This window comes from Gossypium hirsutum, chromosome D12 (genome assembly GCF_007990345.1).
Source record: "Gossypium hirsutum isolate 1008001.06 chromosome D12, Gossypium_hirsutum_v2.1, whole genome shotgun sequence".
Taxonomy (NCBI): domain Eukaryota; kingdom Viridiplantae; phylum Streptophyta; class Magnoliopsida; order Malvales; family Malvaceae; genus Gossypium; species Gossypium hirsutum.
In genome coordinates, this window is record NC_053448.1 from 61,329,723 (window position 1) to 61,352,950 (window position 23,228).

General features: G+C 34.6%; 3 protein-coding genes across 4 annotated transcripts; 1 reads left to right on the forward strand and 2 right to left on the reverse strand.

The window, feature by feature from the left end:
• The first annotated feature begins 720 nt into the window (after positions 1 to 720).
• Positions 721 to 3,070, forward strand: LOC107947314 (uncharacterized). 2 transcript variants are annotated; one of them, XM_016881928.2, is made up of 2 exons: positions 721 to 974; positions 1,867 to 3,070. In XM_016881928.2, the coding sequence occupies exon 2, from the start codon at positions 2,307 to 2,309 to the stop codon at positions 2,910 to 2,912; it is 606 nt and encodes a 201-aa protein (XP_016737417.1). In that variant the 5' UTR covers positions 721 to 974; positions 1,867 to 2,306; the 3' UTR covers positions 2,913 to 3,070. The 2 variants fall into 2 exon arrangements, with proteins under 2 accessions (XP_016737417.1, XP_016737418.2); XM_016881929.2 differs by having other exon boundaries at positions 810 to 1,071.
• Positions 3,071 to 3,791: 721 nt separating this feature from the next.
• LOC107947313 (probable receptor-like protein kinase At5g24010) lies at positions 3,792 to 6,673 on the reverse strand. The gene has a single exon (XM_016881927.2). It carries the CDS (start codon positions 6,493 to 6,495, stop codon positions 3,955 to 3,957), a length of 2,541 nt encoding a protein of 846 aa, XP_016737416.1. The 5' UTR covers positions 6,496 to 6,673; the 3' UTR covers positions 3,792 to 3,954.
• Positions 6,674 to 10,048: 3,375 nt separating this feature from the next.
• LOC121224389 (proline--tRNA ligase, chloroplastic/mitochondrial) lies at positions 10,049 to 15,706 on the reverse strand. The gene is made up of 11 exons (XM_041107652.1): positions 15,148 to 15,706; positions 15,009 to 15,065; positions 14,800 to 14,910; positions 14,509 to 14,595; positions 14,309 to 14,422; positions 14,027 to 14,221; positions 13,193 to 13,330; positions 11,821 to 11,982; positions 11,327 to 11,526; positions 10,558 to 10,641; positions 10,049 to 10,432 (listed from the first exon to the last, which is right to left on the reverse strand). Exons 1-11 carry the CDS (start codon positions 15,499 to 15,501, stop codon positions 10,291 to 10,293), a joined length of 1,644 nt encoding a protein of 547 aa, XP_040963586.1. The 5' UTR covers positions 15,502 to 15,706; the 3' UTR covers positions 10,049 to 10,290.
• Positions 15,707 to 23,228: the final 7,522 nt, after the last annotated feature.

Consider the following 23,228-nt stretch of genomic DNA (forward strand, 5'->3'; position numbering starts at 1 on the left):
TTTAGAAGAAAAAATTCTTTTAAAAAGTACGGTAGAAAAGTGTTGTGAAAAAGTGTGATTTATTAAGTTTTGGTGTTCTTCATTGTTGTCAAAAATTATAGTTGAAAATTAAAATTTCTTTTTGTGGAAAATTAGAAATTAGTTAAATTATATGATATTTAAATAGTGTAATATAATGATTCATAAATTATAAATTAATCTATTTTTCATATACTTTTAAATAATTAATATAAATAAAAATATTTTGATAATTGTTGCTCCCAAAAACAAAAATAAAAAACATCTAAATCTCAACTATTGTATTTCATTTTAGTGAAAAACAGGTTTTGACCGCAACTTTCACCCTTAAAACTAATTATTCGGCCCGAAATCGGAACTAAGGAGACCAAATCAAGATAAAAGGCATAAGATTTGGATTCTTGTGTGTGTGTTTTTTTCAGTTTTAATCTTGTCATGTATCTTTACAGTTTTACCCTTAGAGACTTGGAGTCGTTCATTACGGAACTTAACCTTTCCCGTGTCCTGAATCGTTTCAGATCTATAATCCCATCCATTGGAATCCAAAGAAATCTCATCGGACAGTTGTTATTATCCTAACCCAATCGGGCCCGCAATGCTCTCACGTAAATAGTCGCCACGTGGCATGATATCAGCCGTGACAGCGCACGGGAAACATCCGTGGGAGAAAAAGTCAAGACATTCTAGACTTACCCTCGAAATTCATTCACAACGTGTCGAACAGTCATTGGCTGAATACAACCGCTGCGTACTTCGCTCTCTACTCACTGATTGCTCCGCCCCAGTAATTTTTAACCCTCTTCTCCCCTTCTGTACTTTCTCTCTTATTTTCTTTAGATCCAAACAGCTTATATTTTTCTTTTTAGTTACTACCTATCTCTTTTGGGCTTTCTAATTTTGGCAAAATTTAAAGGAGCGGTGGAGATCCATTTCCCCCTTTTAACTTTCTTGATAAGGTTAGTACTTTCATCTAAAATCGTATCTCTTGGTTATTTGGCTGGCGAAGTTTCTTTCGCTTCTTTGGTTCTCGATTTGTGTGCTTCTTAGTAACGGGTATTTGGATCTGATGCTGATTTTATTTTTTAAAGTGCTTTTTTTAGTATTTTTTTTGCATCTCGGTGAAGTAGAGCACACAATTTAAGTAACTGTATGTATATTCAATCTGAATTTAGGGTTTTATTACGAACAATAGGATGGATCCAGTTATTGCGTCTGTTTGTTTTGCGAGAAAATTAGGGGAAAGAAGCATTGAAAATGAAAATTGAGGTAAAAAGGAAGAAAAATTGTTAATTAAAGAAATTTGTCTAATCCTCTTTATAGATCGTTTTGGGGGTTATTCAATTCATCTTCCTTTTGCAAAGATTTAAAACTATGGGATCTGTAAAGTTATCTGGAATTGTCTTCATTTCACTTGGTTATACTATATATCTTTTCCATTTTCCTCCTCTATTTACCCGTTGAGGCTTTACATGTTAACACTGAATGGAAAGTTATGTGCCTGGTTTTTACATGCTTCCAGCTTAGCCTTGACCGTTGACCTGTTGCTTATCATACAGTCACTATGAGTCCGTGACCGACTAGTACTAGTTCATCTAAGTGTCCATCTCTATTTAATTAGGCTATGGATGCCAGATAGTTTTGTTGGTGTGTTCTTTAAGTCAAATCTATTGCTTCTTTTCAGGAGTTTCTATGGTTGAGCTGCTAATCATCAAAGATTGCAATTTTATAATTGTTTTAGTATATCTTTTTTTTTTTCCGTGTATAAGATGCCTCTTTTCCCATGCATGAGGGTCAGTGTAATTTGCAATGAAGTTTGGTTTTTTGTTCTGATTTCCTGTTTCACTGCAGTGACGAGGGCCATGTGAGTTGTTTGAACTGAAATACTGTTGTTGACGTTTTTCGACGGGATAAGCTTATTGTTGTTCTAAGTGTGCACAAAGATGGGTAGATGCAAGGGTTGTGGGAAATTAGGAAGGATTCTACCAAGGGATGAGCCTGTGAATCCTTACCATTCTGCATTTCTGTGTTCCCCTGTTGTTTCTGTTTGGGATTGCATTGTCCGTAAGATGAGATATTCTTGCAGACCTGAGTTTGTGTAGCCTTGATTTTATATAATTTATATTAGGAATAAGTAGCCGTCAAAGTGTTTTTTTAAAGAAAAAAAAAGGTGAAAGAGGAAAACAGATAGGTTTATAGGGAAATGTATACGATTTAGAGGAACTCTTTTACAGAAAAAAGAAAGAATCTGAGTAAACAGAAGTGTGGGTTTAAAAGCTGTTTAAGTTTTAATGGATAACAAGGGATGCAATAAAGTGCAACCAGTAGCGAGAAAAGCAAAAAAGAAACAGGTGAAGGATGAGTTGGATCGTATTAAACAGGCCGAGAAGAAAAAAAGGCGTTTGGAGAAAGCTCTTGCTACTTCTGCAGCCATCCGTTCCGAACTAGAGAAGAAGAAACAGAAAAAGAAGGAAGAACAGCAAAGGCTTGATGAGGATGGTGCTGCAATTGCTGAGGCTGTTGCTTTGCATGTCCTGATTGGTGAAGACTCGGGGGATTCATGTGAGATTATGGTAAACAAGGATGAGGGGTTCAACCGTTGGGATTGGGGAAGGAGAGCTAGGCTTCCCCATCAGGCTCACACAACCTCTCAAGGGTGGGTCGCTAATGCATATAGTGGTGGATGCGAGTGGGCTGAGTTTGGAAGCAGTGACTGGTCCTTCACGTATGGAGCTTGCAGAAGGGATCTACATGCACCATGGTTTGAGGATAGAGGCTGGGGAAATGAAGAACTTTCAGCTGGTCTTATAGCAGCACAGGCTGTTTCAGCGCTGCAAATCACAGAGGACGCAGAAGTAGTAGACACCATCGTGCTTGACAGAATGTTGAGAGGCTAGCCTAGCATTTTGCTGTTGTATTTGCCACTTTCCATGTTGCTTGCTGTCTTTTTATCTTTTATTCATAAATCTGAATAATGGATCTGTATATATATGTGATGACTTTGTCACGCATCTGGTTCTTGTTGCTTCTTTAAATATTAAACTTTGTTGCACCATACTGTCAAATGGTCTGTTTCTTGGTAGTGTTCTAATTTCCCTCCTTTTCATTTTCCCCAACATGAATGATTTTCAAGATGCTTTTGAGGGTAAAAGTACAAAAAATGTATTTTATTTTTTATGTTCAAAAAATAGATAAATTAATTATTACATCTTAGATTAAAGAGTAAACTGTTCTTGTTAAAAAATTTAACAATTTTTATGGTTCGAATTTTATTTCTATGTCGGAATGAGATATATGTTGCAGGCATTAAATTTTTAATTTAAAAGATTAATTTACTGTTTGATTTAACGTAAAAGAATTAACTTGCTTATTTTTCAAGTAATAGAAGCAAAACACAAATGATTCCAAAAACCTTCATCTTGAGGCATGAATGAACTTGCTCTAATCGTATTGATGCTCTTGCCCCAACTTAAATGGAGGAAAGCAAAATGATCGTGAATGATCGAGTGGCCACCATATTAAAACTGTCCCGCTTTCATCGCCAAAATAATCAAATGAATTTGAATGTGCCTACAATGCTAGACAGGTCATTTTTGTCTCAGTTTCATCATTTCAAAACTTCCTTTTTTCTCAGACAAAACAGGTTCAACTTTGGACTATATTAAACCATGCAAGTATCCAAATAAAACATCAGCATAATCAAGCAAATAAACTATTTTAAACCAATTACTTCGGACTACTACATAAGAACGATAAAAAAAAAAAAAGACGGCTAGGATTCAACTTTGCTACAATAGAATAAAATATTGAAGAGAGAAGGTGAAGCTTCCAATCTATATATATGGATACATACATATACAATATACATATGTATATTAGAAATTTCGGGAATGAAAAATTGACCTTTGATTGTATCTCTGCAGAATTGACTACTTAAAACTATCTGCCATCCTTTGTCATCAATTGTGAAAATATTTGGCCTGTCGTTAAGTCTAAACTACCAATCGGATCGTCTTTCTCTGTGTCGTTATTACCGGATGTAGTAATAATACTAGGTGTTGGATGATCCATTCCATTCATGTTGCCGTCTTCGGCATCACATGGTTCGTCGGGCCCTGATTCTTGAAGCCGAAGTGCATGCTCCAAATTCCACAAGACATCACCCATAGTCGGTCTATCAACACCATAATCAGCCAAGCATTTCTCAGCTGTTTCACCATATTTCTTCAAACAGCTAGGCTTTATTTGTCCCACGAGGTTGGGGTCGATGATTTTGCCGAGCATGCCTTTTTTCTGCCACTGCATTGCCCACTCAGCTAAGTTCACCTGTTCCCTGGCAAGCAATGGGTCAACAGCGGGCCGAGCACAAAGTACCTCAAAAAGCACGACCCCAAATGAATAAACATCAGATTTATCAGTAAGCTGCTGTCTCCGGAAATACTCGGGATCAAGATAACCGAAGCTACCCTTTACCCCGGTGCTTACATGTGTTTCATTGAGACACGGACCGGATCTCGAGAGACCAAAGTCAGCAACCTTGGCCTCAAAATTCTCATCAAGCAATATATTGGTAGATTTAATGTCGCGGTGAATGATACCTTGTGCTGAACCAGTATGAAGGTAGTGAAGACCTCGAGCCGAGCCAATACATATTTCAAGTCTTTGCTTCCAAGACAATGGAGGGTGTTTTAAACCGTATAAATGATTCTTCAATGGTCCGTTTTCCATGTACTCATAGACCAGTATCATTTCCGACTGTTCTTCACAATATCCAACGAGTGAAACAAGATGCCGGTGACGAATCTTTGAGAAAACAGTTATCTCGGTCTGAAACTCCGGGAGACCCTGCCTTGACCCCGGGACACCTCTCTTCACAGCAACCTTAGTATTGTCTTTAAGTACCCCTTTGTAGACCATACCGAATCCACCCATTCCAATAATCAAACTCTTATCAAAATTGTTAGTTGATGCTTGTATGTCAACAAACGGGATTCTCAAGCTACCATTAGGACCCGGAGACGTAGTAGCCGTCCCTTCAGACATTCTACTATATGAACTGCCCCCAAAAACACGTAACGGTGTCCAACCAGCACTTTCCACACGTCTCGGTGGTTTCGGTTTCTTCTTCTTGCACTTAAATATAAGCAAAACAGCAGCCACACCCAAACAAACGATAACGAACCCGCCAACAACGAGACCCACGAAAATCCAAACGTTTCCCTTCTTAGACTCACCATGCAAGCCTTTAACATTCACCAACCTCATAATCTCTGCTCCATTTAGAATAGCATTAATTCTCGAAGGAGTACTCAAATCTGAAGGTCCAACACTCACACGTATGACCCCGGAATCTTCCGAATCCACAACAAAATCTAAATAAACTGGAGAAGAAAGTACATGAAACGTAAGCATCGACAAATCCAAATCCCTATAAGCAGCATAATCATTGATATACACATTGAAGTAGAGCTGATTAAGAGCAGGGCTAACAATATCACAAAAATGCAACCTAACCAAATATGAAGCACCAAATGAACCTACTGGAAAATCCCAAGTGACATTGAATATACCATTCAATGTTAAATTATCTCTGTTCATTTGCTGTGCAGTCATATAAACATTAGCTGGTGCTATTTCAGGGCTTGCACCTCCAGTTTGATAATTAGGTACATGTGTAGTAACAGCTTGTTTCGCAGCTGTTTTAAACACAAGGAACCCATCATCAGGGATCCAAGTTCTCCACAAAGTATCATTAAAAGGAGTCAATTTTAATCCCCCAACATTGATCCTATGAACAGTCTCTAAAACTTGGGATGTTAAGTTCTTGTAGTTTTCAATCCCATTATTATTAACCAACCTAGCTCCATCATCGATTATGAAATCTTTAGGAGCTGTAAACACTTCAATTGCATTAACAAAAGCAAACCCAGAATCACTCACAGGACTAAACGTAATTTCAAGGAATTCACCATCGATTTCCAAAATATATTCCTTTAAAACCGTATTGGAAACACTAAAACCACGTACTAGCAAGAACCCATTAGCCACAACATTGAACTTAGCAGAACCCAAGTCGAAATTTCGAGCTCGAAACGGGGAGAAATGTAGGCGTACAAAGTGAGTTCCCGTCCCGTTTTTCTTGACGATGAACTTGTAACTCGACTCGGCGGTGAAAACCCGAGCCGTACGGTACAAAATGGGTGAATTCGGAGATGGGTTTCGGTCGGTTACTGAAACGGATCGGTCCGCCGAGAGGGAAACCGAACTGGGATTAGCCGAATCGTAGACGAAGACACGGTTGAAAAGTGAAGCGTTGGCGTGTGATCCACAGTTGAGGAGAAATTGGTTTGTGGGGACGAAAGGTTTAGCTAAATAAAGGAGTGAAAGCAAAGTTAAAGAGAAAAGGTAAAGGCTTTGAGTAGCCATTGAAGGTAGTTTAGAAGAAGAGAGAATGGTTTTGAAGAAACTGGATTTGGCCATGGAAGTTGATGCTTTTTTTTTGGGTAATATTTCAAGGCATTTTTGTTTTGAACCGTTCACATTCGTGCAAAGTGCTTTTTATTTTGGCTAGTATGATCCAGTGGAGCATCGACAAATCACCTTTAAACTCATTTTCAGTTGATGCCAATAAACAATGTCAGAAAAAAACATGTACAAGAAATTTGACCTTTTTCTTTTAAATCACCGTTCACACTGCTTGCTTGCTGAAAGACGCTGAAAGACGCTGAGACGACAACAAAGCTACACAAAGCTGCTCGTTTTATCAAAGTTCTCATGTTTAAACTTTAATAAGTTCTAACTTTTAACTTATGTTGTATGTTTTCACCGACTACTACATTGCATTTTACTTTTTTATTAAAAATAATTTAATTAATCTATATTAAATTAAAGAGTAAATTATTTTTTTAATTTTATTTATTTTTACTATTAAAAATTGACATGATTAACAGAATAATCAGATAATTACATGTGGTGTGTTATATGTACCTTACACTAACCTATAGAGATTAGTTTTTAATAGTAAAAAATAGATGAAATTTTTAACAAGACTCATTTGTTCTTTAATCTAACATATAAAGACTAATTTACCAATTTTTGAATAAAAGAAACAAAATGCAATATAACTCTTAATACAAAGACTTTCATGATTCTTTTAAATTAATTTGATTAATTTCAAAAATGATCTTATCAGTATGTTACATGACTACGTATACATAGATCACATACGACTTATACGTGACCTTATGTATCCAGTATTTATCTCGAAAGATCCAACATTTATCTCGAAAGACTGTATAACTCGGTCTTTTAATACCCAAATGAGAAAACTCGCTCCTTTAAAAAAATCCCCATCAAAAGTCTTTCCCTTCCCTTAGAAGACAATGAACGGCTCTCGGCCTCCCATGAGCTGCCATCAACAGCCAAAACTGTATTTTCCCATCAACAACCGTATATTAGAAAATATGGAACTTTTAGCTTACTTTTTCTTCCTTATAGTAATGACAGCATTGTGGGTTGTTTTAACTCACCCAGACATTTACCATCATAAATTAGGTATAGGTAGGAGCGTAGGGCAACCTGTGCCCTATTCATGGGAGCATTTATTTATGCATCACATGTGTACAAATTTTTATTGCATTAGTTCAATGTAGACCCCTTGGAGTTTTCTAAAATGGCACTGTATGAATTAAGTTTCCCCACCAAACATATAACATACACTGAAATATATATATATGTACAGATTTCTCAGTATAGTACCTTTACAACAGTATAGATACTGTATTACTCTCATTTGACACTATTCTTTCAAAAAAAAGGGTCAAATGGTGGGTTGTAATTTGTAAAATAATAGATGCAAAAATCAGGAACAAACAGGTGGCTAATATGGAAAGGAAGTTGGTGGTCATGGATGGGCTAAAATAACACGAAATCAATACGTCATTGAAGCGAGGTGGTGCTTGCCAGGCCAAGCCAGCTAAAAACCTAAAATGATTATAATAGCTTCTTGTGCACACCCAATAAGAATGTGCATGGTGGATGGTTGGCAACTGGCAACCATTTTATCTATATATTCCAAACTTAGTCATCCATTTTATCTATACATTTCCCAAGTAAATCATTGCTATGCTCTATCTTTATTACTATTTATTATAATAATTTTAAAATTTAAAAGTTATAACAGTTTTAATTTAATAGTCTCTACAATTATGGTTGTATAATCAACTCAATTCTAATCAACTAATTAAAGTAAATTTGGAGGAGAATTCACTTATTTACATATAGTGGAATTTAAATATGTGATCACAAGACTTTAATCTTGCCATTAAATCAAGGTTGGAGTGTTCATGAGTGGGAAGGCTAGCTTGTCCAACTGGCCTAATTCATTTTGAGATGAGATTGGATTTAGTTTTCCAACTTGGGCTAGTCGGCTCGATTCATGTTATATTAATATTCATATGTTTTTATAATTAGATTTAAATAAAAATATTTTCATTATTTTTTAAACAATGAAATGTTCTATTTCAACAAGTTGAGCTTGGGTTTGAATTCTTTTTGAAGTTGGGCCTAAAACCGGTCAGATTCATAAATACCTCTAACTAAGAATTTATTAGTATAATAGTTTTAGGTTTTATTTTTATATTAAACGAACTAAAAGTTTGTAGACTATATTTTATATTTAATCTCTACATTTCAAAACATTCTAATTAAAAATTTTAATTATTAATATTACATAAATTAGTTGTTTTCTTTAATTTAGTCGTTAATTTAAGTATTAAATTACAATTTAAATACGATGAATAAATACTAATATACCTATTGCAAGTATAGATTAGATCTTACATATTACATGTTTTCTTTCACTTGGAATTCAAATTGTTTATGAGACTTGATTGATACAAATGATATTTTGAATATTTAAAATTCAGAATCAATTTAAAATTTAAAGCACAAATGCCGATGGGACTTTGGCATGATTGGTTAACGTTGAGACCCAGCATCCTTAAGCACTCAAATTCAAGTACTACCATGTCCTTTTTGTTCAATTATTTTTGTTCTTCGCCTGCACTTTGTGCTTGCATAATCCTCTGTCGCCAACAAGTCAGTGGGGGTGGTGGAATTTGCCCAATTTTGTTTTTGTTGTAACAAGACGGTAGTGGAATTTGCTCAAATTTGTTTGAAAATTTAATGTTGGTTGGTGCTTTATTCTTCGCCTATTATTGATCCCTTTCCAAATACATCGTAAATTTGCCTTTTATTATTATAATATGAATATAAGAATGTGTTGAAACAGTGTTTCTAAACTCAATTATTGAATCACAGTGATTTTAGTTATTCTTTTTCAAATAAGAAATTCATTATAACGCACCGTATCGGCGCTGCCTACTGCCTAAATTATATGATATGATTGCGGGCATATATTGTATTATGTCTGCCGACAAATGCGTCTCTTTTTACCAACGTTTCTCCACACTGTTCTGCCCGCTCATGAAAATAGAGTTTCGGTTTTATAGAGGTTTAAAAATTTTAATATATATTATTTTTATTAATATATATTTTTTAAATTTTATAAGAAAATTTAAGTAAGATTTGAGTAACTCAAAATTTCTCATCATCATATTTCATTTAACACATTGTCTCGCCATAAAATAAAATATTTAAACTTCAAAATATCATTTCATTTACTATAATATATATTTTATATTATTAAAAACATTTCTATGTTTTTACAAATCTAAAGATAGATATTGCATATTTTTTATATTATTTATTTTCTAATTAAACGTTTTAATACATAAAATTTCAATAACCTCAATATGTATAATGTCATGTTCTGTTCATTCTCGGGCATCAGGATAAAATAAAAGCAAATTTCTGCTCCTCATGGAGCTTAATTTAGCTCCTCCATTTTCTCTATGATTTTGCAAGTGAAAGTACCTACCAAGTCCTATTTCAGAAATTTGATTAAATTAGTCCCTCAATTATTATACATAAATATCACTACATATTAATCATCAAAAAAAAAATATATCACTACATATCAAACCGGATGTATAAATTGTTGTCCTAGATCAACCCCAAAGCAAGGCAAGAACATGACCAAATGACAGCTTTAAAAATGTATAAACAGTTATGTGTGCTGTTTCAGTGAATGTAGTCAAAGCTACGTGTTTCATATAGGAGAGGAAGAGGGTATAAAAAACCTGGACAAAATTCAGGACATATAACTGCAAAACTAGATAGTTTGTGAGCTTGAAAATAAACTTTACCCAAGTCTTAATAAGATTTTGCAAAAATGGCAACTTCGTCAGCAGGCTTGCCTGTCATCAAGCATGCTTTGGTCCCCTGAGGCTGTTCGAAGGGGAAACAGCGAATCGTTGCCCCTGTTTCTTCTTTTATCCGTAACTCATCTGCATCACTGCAGCCACAATAGAAATATATTGTCGGACTCACAAATGCACATGTTTCAGTAAATATATAGTCAAATGAACAATAGTCAAATAGTTCTGATATGGCTATCATCAATGAAAAAGAGTAGTATACCTAGCAGACCAAGGACCCCTAGCCCATTTGCCCAAAGATATTGCTTCTTTGAGTTCTTCATAAGAGCTCACATCCACTATGTTACTGCAAAGAGTCCAGGAAGCATTAGAAATAAGAGCAAAGAAGTCCAGAGTGAAGAGAAGCATATGGGTTCTGTTCAACTCAAAAAATTCTGTGAAGCTCTCAAGGAAGTTGAAGCTTCCAAGAGCGATAGATACAAGAATACATCCATGTAGTAAACATGAACCATTCGATCAATCAGATGAACATCTATTAAGACAAAGCGAAGACATTGTCAGAAATTGAATATCCCCAAAGCGGTCCTATTATTTATAGTTTCTAGAAATGCCAATAATAAGAATTTGCAATGCCAACACTTTGAAGAGATTTTGCAGGTTTAATTAATTAAGTAGATGTAAGAATTACAGAACAATGTGCTTTTAATCAAAACATCAATTCTACTAATCCCTAAATCCTTCAAGGTCTACCATTGAACTGAAGGCAGCTATTCTTGTAAGCTCTAAAAACAAGAAGCTAGTTATGCAGTTTATCTGTTGTTTACAAATGAAAGAGCAGGTTTGCCAATTCAATGGTCATGCTAAAGCTTCACAAACTCATCATATACACATACATAGTACATTTATAAGCTTGATTCAACCCAAATAGCTACCGGGTTGCCATAATGAACATCAAAGGTCAAAAAATTTGTTATCAGTCAAGTTCTCCTTGGGTTAAAACTCTTAATAATTGCTTGAGAAAGAAAACAAACCTGTCCCGGAAAGATATTGCCCTCTGAAGAAGAGATGATTGGATCTCATCCAATCTGTCTTTGACATAAGCTTCCAATATTGAAGGTTCCATTGATATTCCAAAAACTTTCCCTTGCTTCCCAGGAATATCTCTTCTAGATATGACCACACTCCCACTCGAAACATCACGGGGACCAATTTCAATCCTCAGAGGCACTCCCTACAAAATTATTATCTAAAGCTTGAGGCAGATGAAAGTTAAATATATTTTTTGCAAAGCAAATAAGATCAGACTACATCACATGATAAAATAATATAAGCACCCAAAAAACTCAAGGGATGGATCACAACTTCATCCATACACATTTTCTGGATCATGGACAGAAGTTGTATGAACTTCCTAGGAGATTCCTTATCCCGGTTTTTTAGCTTGAGGAAGAACATAGAGTTAAGAAATAAGCTTTATACTTCGGCATAACCAACATAAGTTCTGCCCATTTTAAGGTAAAGATACCTTCATCTCCCAGAAATTGAACTTCCATCCTGGTGTTCTCTGATCTGTGTCATCAAGTTTAACCTTAAGTCCAGCATTTTTCAGAGTTTCTGCAACAGAAGATGCAGCATCTAGAACTCCTGTTTTCTCATCAACCTTCTTCCAAATAGGTACAATTACCACCTGAAAGCGTATGGTAGACAACACAAAAAGACAATCATTATAAAAATAATAAAAAATTGTAAGAGAGACTCAAGGCATTTTTTTCCTTTTTGGCTTTTCTTTTTTTTTTTAATTTATTAAGCATTACCACTTGAAAGATGAACAATTGAACCAAGAAGATAAGTATATTCTGATGATTATGTGTTGTAGGAACAGACAACGGCTGGCATTATCACATACACTTGACTGGAACAAGTAAAAGATATAAATGAAGATCATATGCAAAGCCAAAACTCTAATTAGTTTAAAAGCCAGTAATTACAAGGAAAGCAAGGAGAATAGACCACTAGCACCTCAATACTTACAAGCATCTTTGCCCTTAAGATCAAGAAGTCTAGATAAGCATCAGACTCATTAATGCCCTATTGAGACATCATTTCGGAACTGGTAAGCCCACGCAGGGAGACTGTTTTGTCTCAAAGAAAATAATTGAGTTCTTATAAAAATGGATGTGGTGATATAGACTCCAATTATATACATATTTTCCTCTTCCCTTTTCTTTCTTTTTTGAGTATTATTATTGGTAAAAGAAGTATCTCTAAGGGACACCTCGATGGTTGGGATCTGGTAATTCGAACTTGGACATCTCAAGTACAATTCTTAGGAGGACAAGGCTTTTATAGATGGGAAAGGTACTCCATTTTGTTAACCAAAGCCCAGTGAATGACCATATGCAGGTTTAATAAACCAACAAAATTTGTTGTCAAGACAGCTATAACAACAACACCCACTATTACTTTTTTTTAAATCAAAAAAAAAAAAATACTCTCTCTCTACTATTAAAACATGCTACACAAGTGGTTCTCCCAATATTTATTTAGCTGCAGAACAACATTGTGTATCGATAAATCGCATGAAGATAATCTAATATCCAGAAAGTTGTTTGCAAACATAGTTCCACCATAAATATCATTCTACTTATACGCTCCACCTTACAGGCTGAACCATAGCTACCAAAAGGGTCTGAATTGTATTTTGTGTAACTTCTTAAAAGAATAACATGCTTCTTCTACAGCAAACAGAATCCCAAGATCGCTTACAATTGACTAGCAGTCTCAGCCCCATAATTTTATATCACCAGCATATTTACCATTGCCTTTGATAAGAAAAGGACCAATCAACTAATGCCAGCAACAGTTCAGGCCATCTATTACAGTTTATCGTTACATACCTGTATTGGTGCAATTCTCGGAGGAAGCATCAGGCCGGCATCATCTCCATGGGTCATTATAATACCACCAACAAACCTTGTGCTGATTGCCCAAGATGTTTGCCACACATGTTGCCTTAGTCCATTTTCATCAGTGAACTGCCCAAGCATAACTTTCAGTCAAAAGCCTTTATTAATTATAGAGTTACCAATACAATGGCCAGTACAATATGCAACAAAAGGGATCGATCATTCACTTTAGCATTTGAATGGCCTATGCCTACCAGAAACAAATAGAAAAGAAAATTGCTGCAAGCCCTTTGTGGGAGGACAATCATAAATGAATAAAACGGACAGCTAAGTACAAAAATGTCCTCCATCCTACAGTGTCTAAGCAGTGTTATAATCTTTTTAAAAATATATACTAACCTTGCCTGGCTTTTGGATTGGCTTTCTGAAATTGCTAGGACCAAGAGCAGAGACAGTAAAACAATAAATTACTACAACAACGAGAACATGAGAAAAAAAAAAAACCTAAAGCAACCCTAGACAACCAATAACAGAAGCCTGCGTAATCCTGGAAAATGTCTCCCAAAAACAAATGTGTCATTAAGTGGAAAAAATCCATGACAGTGCCTATATTCAATAATAACCGAAGGTTTAAAGAGTTAACCACAAAAAGATAGCAGGTACATATTTCATCTATGTGAAAGTAAATAACAGAAGTGCATTGCTTGCCAGCAATTTCCTTAACATTAAACTTCATCGGTAAACAAATTATTTGCTCCCTGCATGCATATCCATATCAGGAATGAAAAAGAGATAAAAAAAAGGAGCACCCCATGTATAAATCACCTGTGTCCCAAAAGCACGGGAGAAGTTTTGCCCAAGATTGTGGCTGGTTCCAGCTTGCAAGCTTGCGATCACCATATAGCCTATGTAAGGTGCAGCACCAGCAAATGTTTCCACTTTAGATTTTCTACCTGCAATTACAGGTATTGCAGCTTGCTCATAAGCAAACTTTGTATAGACATCAATCATTTGCAGTGCCTGCAGTTCAGTAGCATCCAATCCTTTAAAAAAAAACAATACCATCTAAATTCATCATGTCTAAGCCATAGGTAAAGTGACATAAACCTCTTTTTCTGCCTCTTCCAGTGTGGCATGAGCTGTGTGACCTTCCTGCCAAAGAAATTCAAGGGTCCTTACAAATGGTTTCGTCCGCATCTCCCATCTTGTGACATTTGCCCACTGAATGGAATAAAACAAGGGAAACAAAGTAAGTGGCAACCCTGCATAACTGTATAAACAGGCCAAATATATAACTAAGCTTATACCTGATTGATCATTAGAGGGAGATCACGATAACTGTGAATCCACTGTGTAAACATATGATTTACTATAGTTTCACTGGTAGGTCGAACCTGTCACAACCTCAGGAAGTATAACAATCAAAGGCAAAACTCAGGTCATGCCATCATGGTTACTCATGAACCAGCATTTTCATTAAAAAGTCATTCAGTTTGTATACCACTGAATATAATTAAGCTAATTCATAAAATTGCATTGATAACACTCGGTAATACTATAAACAAAAAGAGTTAAGCTAAGTAATACTAAATGTGTACCACAAGTTTCTCTTCGAGTTCCTTGCCTCCTCCAATCGTAACAAGAGCTAATTCAGGACTAAATCCCTCCACATGGCTAGCTTCTTTCTCTATAAATGAGTATGGAATAAACTGCAGTCACAAAGTAAATTTCACAAACCATTAAGCTAAAGTAGGTAAAGCAAATATACAAAATGATAGCTTAAAACTTACCCAAAAAAAAAAATCACCTGTGGAAAGTACATGTTACTGTGCCCAGTCTCCTTGAATTTAACATTCAAATAATCCTGCAAAATTTTCAAAATCAACTAAAATTTCGAAAGATAAAAAGAGCAATTATTAGTGTAATTTGGAAGAAAATGAAGCGACCTGAATTGCTTCCCACATAGCGTAACCATAGGGGCGAATAACCATGGTACCACGAACGGGACCATAATCAGCTAGCTCAGCATTAGCAATAACATCAAGATACCAAGCATTGAAGTCCTGAGACCGAGGCGTGATGACTCGGTCAGTACTCCCCCGGTCTTGGACTCGGCCGCTCTTCTTACTGTCAACTCGGTCCTCGGTTACCGTTGGACTCGACGCCGCGCTTTGGGCGGAGAACCCAGCAGCCAGAGGCGGACGGAGATGGAGACGCCGCCGAAGAGACACCGTGGAGCGGCGGGTAAAGGAAGGAGAGATGAGGGAGGTGAGCGCCGGTAGTCTTAGAGACGACACCATTTCCGTTGGGGATTTCGGAGTTTTTCAATTTACAGTGTTCGCGAGTGTTGAAGCCTGCTTCATGGTCGAAGAGATGAGATTTCTAAAGAGGTAGGGATTGGGTGCGCCCGTGTACATTGAGGATTATGATCGTTCGATCTTTTTGGTCGCTGAATTAGTATTTGTCAAACAAGATCATGTGTAGCTGGGCTGAATAGCCGCGGTTGATCCAAAGAGGGGCTGAATCCTACACATAAAAAACACCTTAACATGTCCGCGTAAACCAGTCAACTTGACGGATTAATTCGGGTTGCTTACGTCGGGTTAATTCGGGTTTGTTGATTTTTTCTATGAATACATCTCGTTGTGTAATTACCCTAATTTCAATTTACTAGTTTCCATCCTTCCAAATTTACACTAATAAAGTATTATACACCCGTAAAATAATTCTCTATTAAAAATTTCATCTATTTATAATATTAAAAATTAATTCTTAATATAATGAGTTACACGTATTTGTTGATTTTATTTAAAAATATTTTAATTAACTAAAATTTATATATATTAAATAAATAAAATTAAAATTGTATGGATAATAAACTAGTTAAATTATATTGTTATGAATATATTTGATTTTTATATAAAATTCATAAATAAAAAACTCATCCATAATAATTGAATCTAAGACACTGTTTTTAAAACCTTCAATTTTGTAAATTTTAATAAATATATATTTACAAAAAAATTTATTCACATATAGAATGTGTCATTGAATTAATATCACGAATTTAATGAGCATCAACTTAGATAAAAAAAATTAAAAACAATTTGCTTTTTTTCTTAAATAAATAATAAATGTGATTACATTGGTGCTTGTGTTTTTATATTTTTATATAATTTTTCAAAAACAATTAAAAAACATTAATTAAAATAACCAATAGCCTAAACGTTGAACTTGATATCGATGATATTTTGTGTACAATACTTTTACCATTCCACTTAATAATTTATTCAATGACCAATTTTTTTTATAAATGTATTTTTTTACATAAAAGTTTTACTTTCATGCACATCATAACATCATGATTAGAAATATTCATAGGCTAGTCTGTGATTTGATTCTAAAAAATTGAAGCTTGATATCAACCCGCCTAAATGGCGATTTTATTGTTTAAAAAACATAAAATTACTTTTACATAAATTTAATTATAAACATATTAATGTAAGATTATTTTTATAATTTTTATCATTTCAAGACAATAAAAGACATTAACTTAGGCTACTCGAAGTTAAAAAAATATAAACTCAAACCTAATCCAATGCGGTGAACACTTTTAATCGACATTCGAATCTAATACAAAGCTCCTTTTTTCAGGAGTGAAGTGTCCAATTTGATTGGGCTTTGAGCCCTAGATGTTTGAGTCCATATTTGAATTCGCAAATAGGTTGAATGTTCAATCTCATTTGAGCAAAAAAAAATTGGTAAACACACCCAACTCATTAAATTATTAATAAATTTACGTTTTAGTTATTAAATATAAAAAAAGTTACAAAATATAAAAAGTAGATATTTCTATGAAATATTAGGGTTATGCATTCAGTTGTGTTGTTCATCTTATCAATTGTCTACCTACCTCGGTGTTAAAAGGACAATCTCCGTACAAGGTTCTGCATGGGAAAGATCCAATGTATGATCATTTACGAGTGTTTGAGTGTTGTTGCTTTCCATATTTGCGTCTTTTTTTTACGTCACAAGTTGGATTTTCATTCTAAACCATGTACATTTTTGGGATATAACTCTCAACATAAAGGTTATCAATGTCTCACACCAGATGGCAAGATCGTTATCTCTCGTCATGTTGTGTTTGATGAACATTGCTTTCTGTTTACTAAGTCTGGTCTGGGGGGCTCCTCGTCCTTGTCTGAGCAGTCTTTTTCACCAACATATGTTCCACTTGTTCAACCTTTCAACTCTTAGCTTACAAAGCCCTTGTTTGTTTAACCTCCTAAGTTTCCTCTCCTTCTGATCAGAGTTCCTTGACCTCTGTAGTTCCTCAAGATAACCTAAACTCTGGTACTTCGTTATGCTCTCTTCATGATAATATACCTACTAACACTCTATCATTTCCTACTGTTCTGTTACCTTCATCATCATCACCAAACCTACTACCTTCATCATCATCAACAAACCCTCTATCTTCTTCTTCTGCTCAAGCCTCTCCGTTACCCTCAACTAATACACATTCAATGGTTACTCAGTCTAAGGCTGACATATTTAAACTTAAGGCACTGTTAGCTGAAGCTATTAAGCCTCACACGATTGAGGAATCATTTTCTACCACAGAATGGCGTGCTACTGCTCAAACTGAATATGATGCTCTCATTAGCAATTCCACCTGGGAACTTGTTCCATTACCAAGTGATCGAAAGGTGATTGGGTGTAAATGGCTCTTGAATGGCACGATTGCCCGTCGAAATGCTCGTTTAGTGGCTAAAAGGTGTTCTCAGGTGCCTGGGTGTGATTTTAAGGAAACGTTTAGTCCGGTGGTCAAAACTACTACTATTTGAGTCATACTATCAGTGGCTGTTTCAAAAGGTTGGCAGCTTCGCCAGGTAGATGTCAATAATACTTTTTTAAATAGCAATCTTACTGATAAATGTTTATGCAGCAACCTCTAGGGCATGTTCAGTTTAGTCTTGATGGCAATTATTTGGTGTGTCGTCTAAAGAAGGCATTGTTTGGGTTCTGATAGGCTCCACGTGCTTGATTTAACAAATTAAAGTGTTTTCTACTTTCAATTAGTTTTCTTATATTAAAGTCTGATGCATATTTATTTGTTCAAGTTACACATTCTTTCACTCTTTATACGTTCTTATGTATGTGGATGATATTATTGTTACTGGAAGCGTGCCTACATGTATAGAAAGTTTTGTTCAACAATTGCACAAGGAATTTTTACTTAAAGATATGGGTGATCTTCATTACTTTCTTGGAATTGAGGTTACTCGTTCCTTTGATGGGTGTATTCATCTATGCCAGCAGAAGTACATTCGTGATCTGCTTGACCGGTGTCATATGACTAATGCAAATAGTGTTCATACTCCTATGATTAGCTCATCGTCTTTTTCTAAAGATGACGGGAAACATCTTCCTGACCCCACTGAATACAGAAGTCTTGCGGGGGCACTATAGTATGTGGTTCTAACTCGGCCTGGTATTGCTTATGCAGTAACTCGCATCTGCCAGTTTATTCATGCACCCACTACTATACATCTAGTTGCATTAAAACGTATCTTGCGATATCTATGTGGTACTCTGGACTATGGGATTATATTTTGTCCATTTGCTCGGCTCTCTTTAGTTGGTTATGTCGATACAAATTGGGGGCTGGATTTTGATGATCGTTGATCCACAACTAGCTACTGTATATATTTTGGTCACAACCTAGTATCATGGTGTTCCAAGAAACAACAAGTTGTTTCTCGATCCACAAATGAAGCTGAATATCGAAGTCTTGCTGCAGCGATAAGTGATGTTGTTTGGCTGACTTTATTGCTAAAGGAATTACAACTCCAATCTAATGATTCACCTACTGTTTGGTGTGACAACTTAAGTGCAGTCGCAGTTGCTGCGAATCTTGTTTTACATTCATAGTTGTGGGTGAAGTACCTGCGTGTGATCAGGTTGCTGACATTCTTACTAAGCCTTTGTCTATTTCATCTTTCTCTCGGTTTAAAAGTCTTCTTCAGGTTTTACTTGTCAGGAAGATGGGTGAATGTTAAAGTACAAAGTAACAACTGCTAGTATTGTTAGGAGTTAGTTCAACAATTAGTTTGTTATTCATTTCAATCGGTTAAGTTGTTAGCAGTAGTTATGAACAATAGCTAACTCATATACTCTATAAATACTGTGATTGTAAAGGGAAGAAATACAATACCAATTTTTCATGATCAATGTAATTTTGCTTTGTTCGTTATAGATTTAACACCACCTAGAACGAAACTCTTGTCCTCCCTCTCTCTGCTCCCATCGACGACAATACAACTTTCATAATCGACGTTGTACACGCCGGCTCCGAGGAAGACACCAAGCCTCTCATCGGCTCAGCTAAGTTCAAGCTCCGTGAAGTTCTCGATGATGCCGGCTTTGGTGAACGCCACAAGAAAACACTCTAGCTGAAACATCCCTCCGGGAGGCCGCAAGGCAAAGTTGACGTCAAGGTTTTGATCAGAGAGTTACGGTATCACAAGCCTGATCCGTACCGTGCACCTCTCTACCAGGTCCCAACACCACCGGCAGCTCCGCCAGCTTATGGTTACCCGTACGGTCAATTGCCACGAAATCCTTACTATGCATCTCCACCAGCTGGCTATCCCTACAGTGGTTACAATTACAACGTCCCGCCACCGTATGGTCAGGCTCTATTGAGCATGGGAAATGGAGGGTATACTTATTAAGGGCAAGAGGAAAAGAAGAGTAAGTTTGGAAGGATGGGAACAGGGTTAGCGGTGGATGTGGTTGCAAGGGCATTGGGTGGACTGGCGTTAGCAAAAGGTGTGGATGCGGTGGAGGATCATATCATAGATGAGGTGACGAAAAAGGTTGAAGATGATCTTGGATATGACGGCGTTGGTGGTGCTAATGATTTTTAAATTCTCTAGACGGTTCTCCTCATTTCTACCTAGTGTTAATTAATTGATGTCGTCACAAAATGAATGTAATATATTGTAAAAAAAAAAACATTTGATGTAATGACGTGTCACTGTTGGGTTGGGTTTATGGATGTTGTCTTTGGGAGTGCATGGGCCATGACATTTGCAGTAAGCAGTTGTTATTGACATCAAGCTTTTTTTAATGGTGGGTTGAAATGCGTGCAATGTTTTTTTTTTACAGCTCACACGTCGAGTAAATTATGCTATAAACATTATTACGCGTCCAAATTTCGATTAAATTAATAGGCTTAACCAAATTAATTTGATTAATCGTTGGATTATTGAATCTATTTTAGTTGAAAATTAATTAATATTTTTTAAAATTTAGATTATTAATTAAATTTATCCGAAACCTCATAATTTATTTTAGTTGGTCTTCGAATATCCCTCGCACCTTGTTGCAATCCTCGAACGTACGCCGGACACCCCTCAACGACGTCGTGTAAATAACCGTTTAAACACCATTAGTAAAAATAACATAATAAAAGGCAGTAAAGATAATGTAACAAAACCCGGTCATGTTAAGCATCCAAGCACTCAACTTTAGAAAAGTCAGTATTTAATAGAGGAGCACGTAAATTCTTGATGCCTTTTTTAAGTGACAGGATAGATTAGAGTAGCCAGGCACCGATCCGCTTTCTTTGAATGCCTAGACATGACTGAGTCTGGACTTGATTTCAAGCATAAGTATTGGGCTTTTCTCAAGCAGTTCAATGAACAAATGACTTGAAAACAAAACATCAGCAGATGTTTTTGTTGGTGTCGGTCTTCCCCCCTTAATAAAATGCTACATCCCTTTTGTCAATTACATGGACTAAACTGCTTGTCCCCTTCTGTCAATGGAATCATGTTCATCTTTGGCTTCCTTTCATTTCTATTCTTTTTTTTTATGATAGGTTGTTGAGCATCTAGGTTTTGGTTTCACTACTGATTGCGATGTATGAATTTATCTAGTTCCATCATGTGTAAATGTTATATATAAATTTATTAATTTTTTTTCGATTTATTTCAGTTATATTTTTATATTGATATTATATTCTTGAATGTATTTTATTTATAGTAAAATAAAGAAAAAAAAACAATAAGTACTATTTCACCTAAAAATGAAAAAGAGAGAGAGTTGAGATTGATGGTTTAATTTATAATGAATTTCTTTTAAATTTATGATTAATACATTCAATAATTGATTGAGATGATAACAGTTTCATTCCGTAAATTTAAAGATATAAGTTAAAGTTTAAAAAAAATTATAAACAATTTAAATTAAATATTAAACTTAAATTTAGAAAATAATAATTTATAATCCATTCTATAGATAAAAAATCATATTCATAAATCAGTACTTGATATGAAATAACGTTTCTATTTAATAAAATGAAATTAAATCTGATAGTTTTGGATAACACAGTGGAAATAATTAACATTTTGTACTGAACATGAAATTATGTTTAAAAAAATAACAAAGATTATAAATCACATAGTTTTAGATAACCTATTTGTTTCCCCATATTTTGTTTGTTGTGGAGAGATAATTATTATAAGTTTACTATAGAATTTATATCGTGAATTTTTATTAAATAAAAAAAGCGAGAATTATGTTAAGAATGAAAGAAAGTGAAAATCAAATCAATAAAATTAAAAGACGTATAACAAGTGCATATATTATTGTTTTTATGCATATATTATTTTACATTCTTTCACCTGATTAATTATAATCTTCATAAGTCTAACAAGTTAGTAATCAATTTATAAGTTTATGATGTTCCAAATTCATAGTAAAATATTTAATCAGGGAACTTAATAACTTCTTGAATTTGGTATCTTTAATTCCACTTGTTGAATATTATTTTCAGTTAATAAAATACAATTAACATATTTCTTCACGTGAGACTTAATCATTTTATTGAAATAATATTTTAATTAAGATCATTTCCATTTAACAAATGATAGTTAATATGCTTGCTTGTATGAAATAACTATAACTTTACTTAAAAATTTAGACCATATGTTGTTATAGATAACTAATTTAATAAAAAAACGTACTTCATAATTATGAATATTGCTATCATAAGCGAAAAGTTATTATAGAGAGTTAAAAATAAAACATAAAAAATCAAAATTCTAGAAACTTGATTTTTATAACGAGTGGTTGTTATAAAAAAAGGCTGATTGTATATGTTAAAATTTATACAATACAGATCATTAATACATAAAAACAAAACAAAAAGAAACTTTACTAATGAAGTTTTGGTATAATTAGCATAGTTGACTCGATTTTGAGTCTTATCATCTGCAATTGCAATATATATATTGTGTGAACTTAATCTTACTCGTAAGTGAAATTTTCAAAGGCATATTAAATATTATTTTGATATTAAAAATAACATGAATACATGCATTATAATATTCAAATTCAATGTATTCTATAATTTATTTCCAAAATGTAATTCATTAACGTTTAAATTGAAAAAGAAAAAAAGAAAAAGAAGACCCCACAAAACATTCCATTCTATCTTCAAAAGAAAGCCATGCACGATGGTGTGAGATAAATCCCCTCTATTGCTTTTTATTTAAATAATTAATTATTTATTGAGGTTGCTCTAATTATTAAATTATTGTATGTTCAAATTAAATAGAAAAAAAAAATAATAGTGTTAGTGGAATTTTTGTAATATGTGATGGGATTGGGATTTTATTTTTATTTGAAGTTGTATACAAATTTGGATAGAAACCCTTTCACCTACTTTCTACATGTGGTGTGCCGGTTTAGCTTTTGCCTTGTAGGCCCATAACCACACGCATCCACCCAATTTCCGGGTCTGTTTCTAAAATATCCATTGCTTTGCGCTCTCTCGTTGGACCCACTTTTCTTTTAAACGACTTATTTGCTTAATTACTTAATATAGAAATAAAATCTATAAAAAATAATATTTTAATTAATGAAGATAATTCTTTTTCTTGTTAATAAATATTTTCTAATATTAAGAACTGTTTTCTTTTAATTATTTAGGGAAGGCGATTAGAAAATTGAGGCT

Bases quoted from the DNA above. Each gene is read 5' to 3' on its own strand.
- LOC107947314 (XM_016881928.2), top strand. From the start codon at position 2,307: ATGGATAACAAGGGATGCAATAAAGTGCAACCAGTAGCGAGAAAAGCA.
- LOC107947313 (XM_016881927.2), bottom strand. From the start codon at position 6,495: ATGGCCAAATCCAGTTTCTTCAAAACCATTCTCTCTTCTTCTAAACTA.
- LOC121224389 (XM_041107652.1), bottom strand. From the start codon at position 15,501: ATGGTGTCGTCTCTAAGACTACCGGCGCTCACCTCCCTCATCTCTCCT. The intron at 14,423-14,508 runs GTATAAGCTTAG...TATTCCATTCAG, and splicing joins TCCCTCTAATGATCAATCAG to TGGGCAAATGTCACAAGATG. The intron at 14,222-14,308 runs GTTTATGTCACT...ACTGAACTGCAG, and splicing joins TGGAAGAGGCAGAAAAAGAG to GCACTGCAAATGATTGATGT.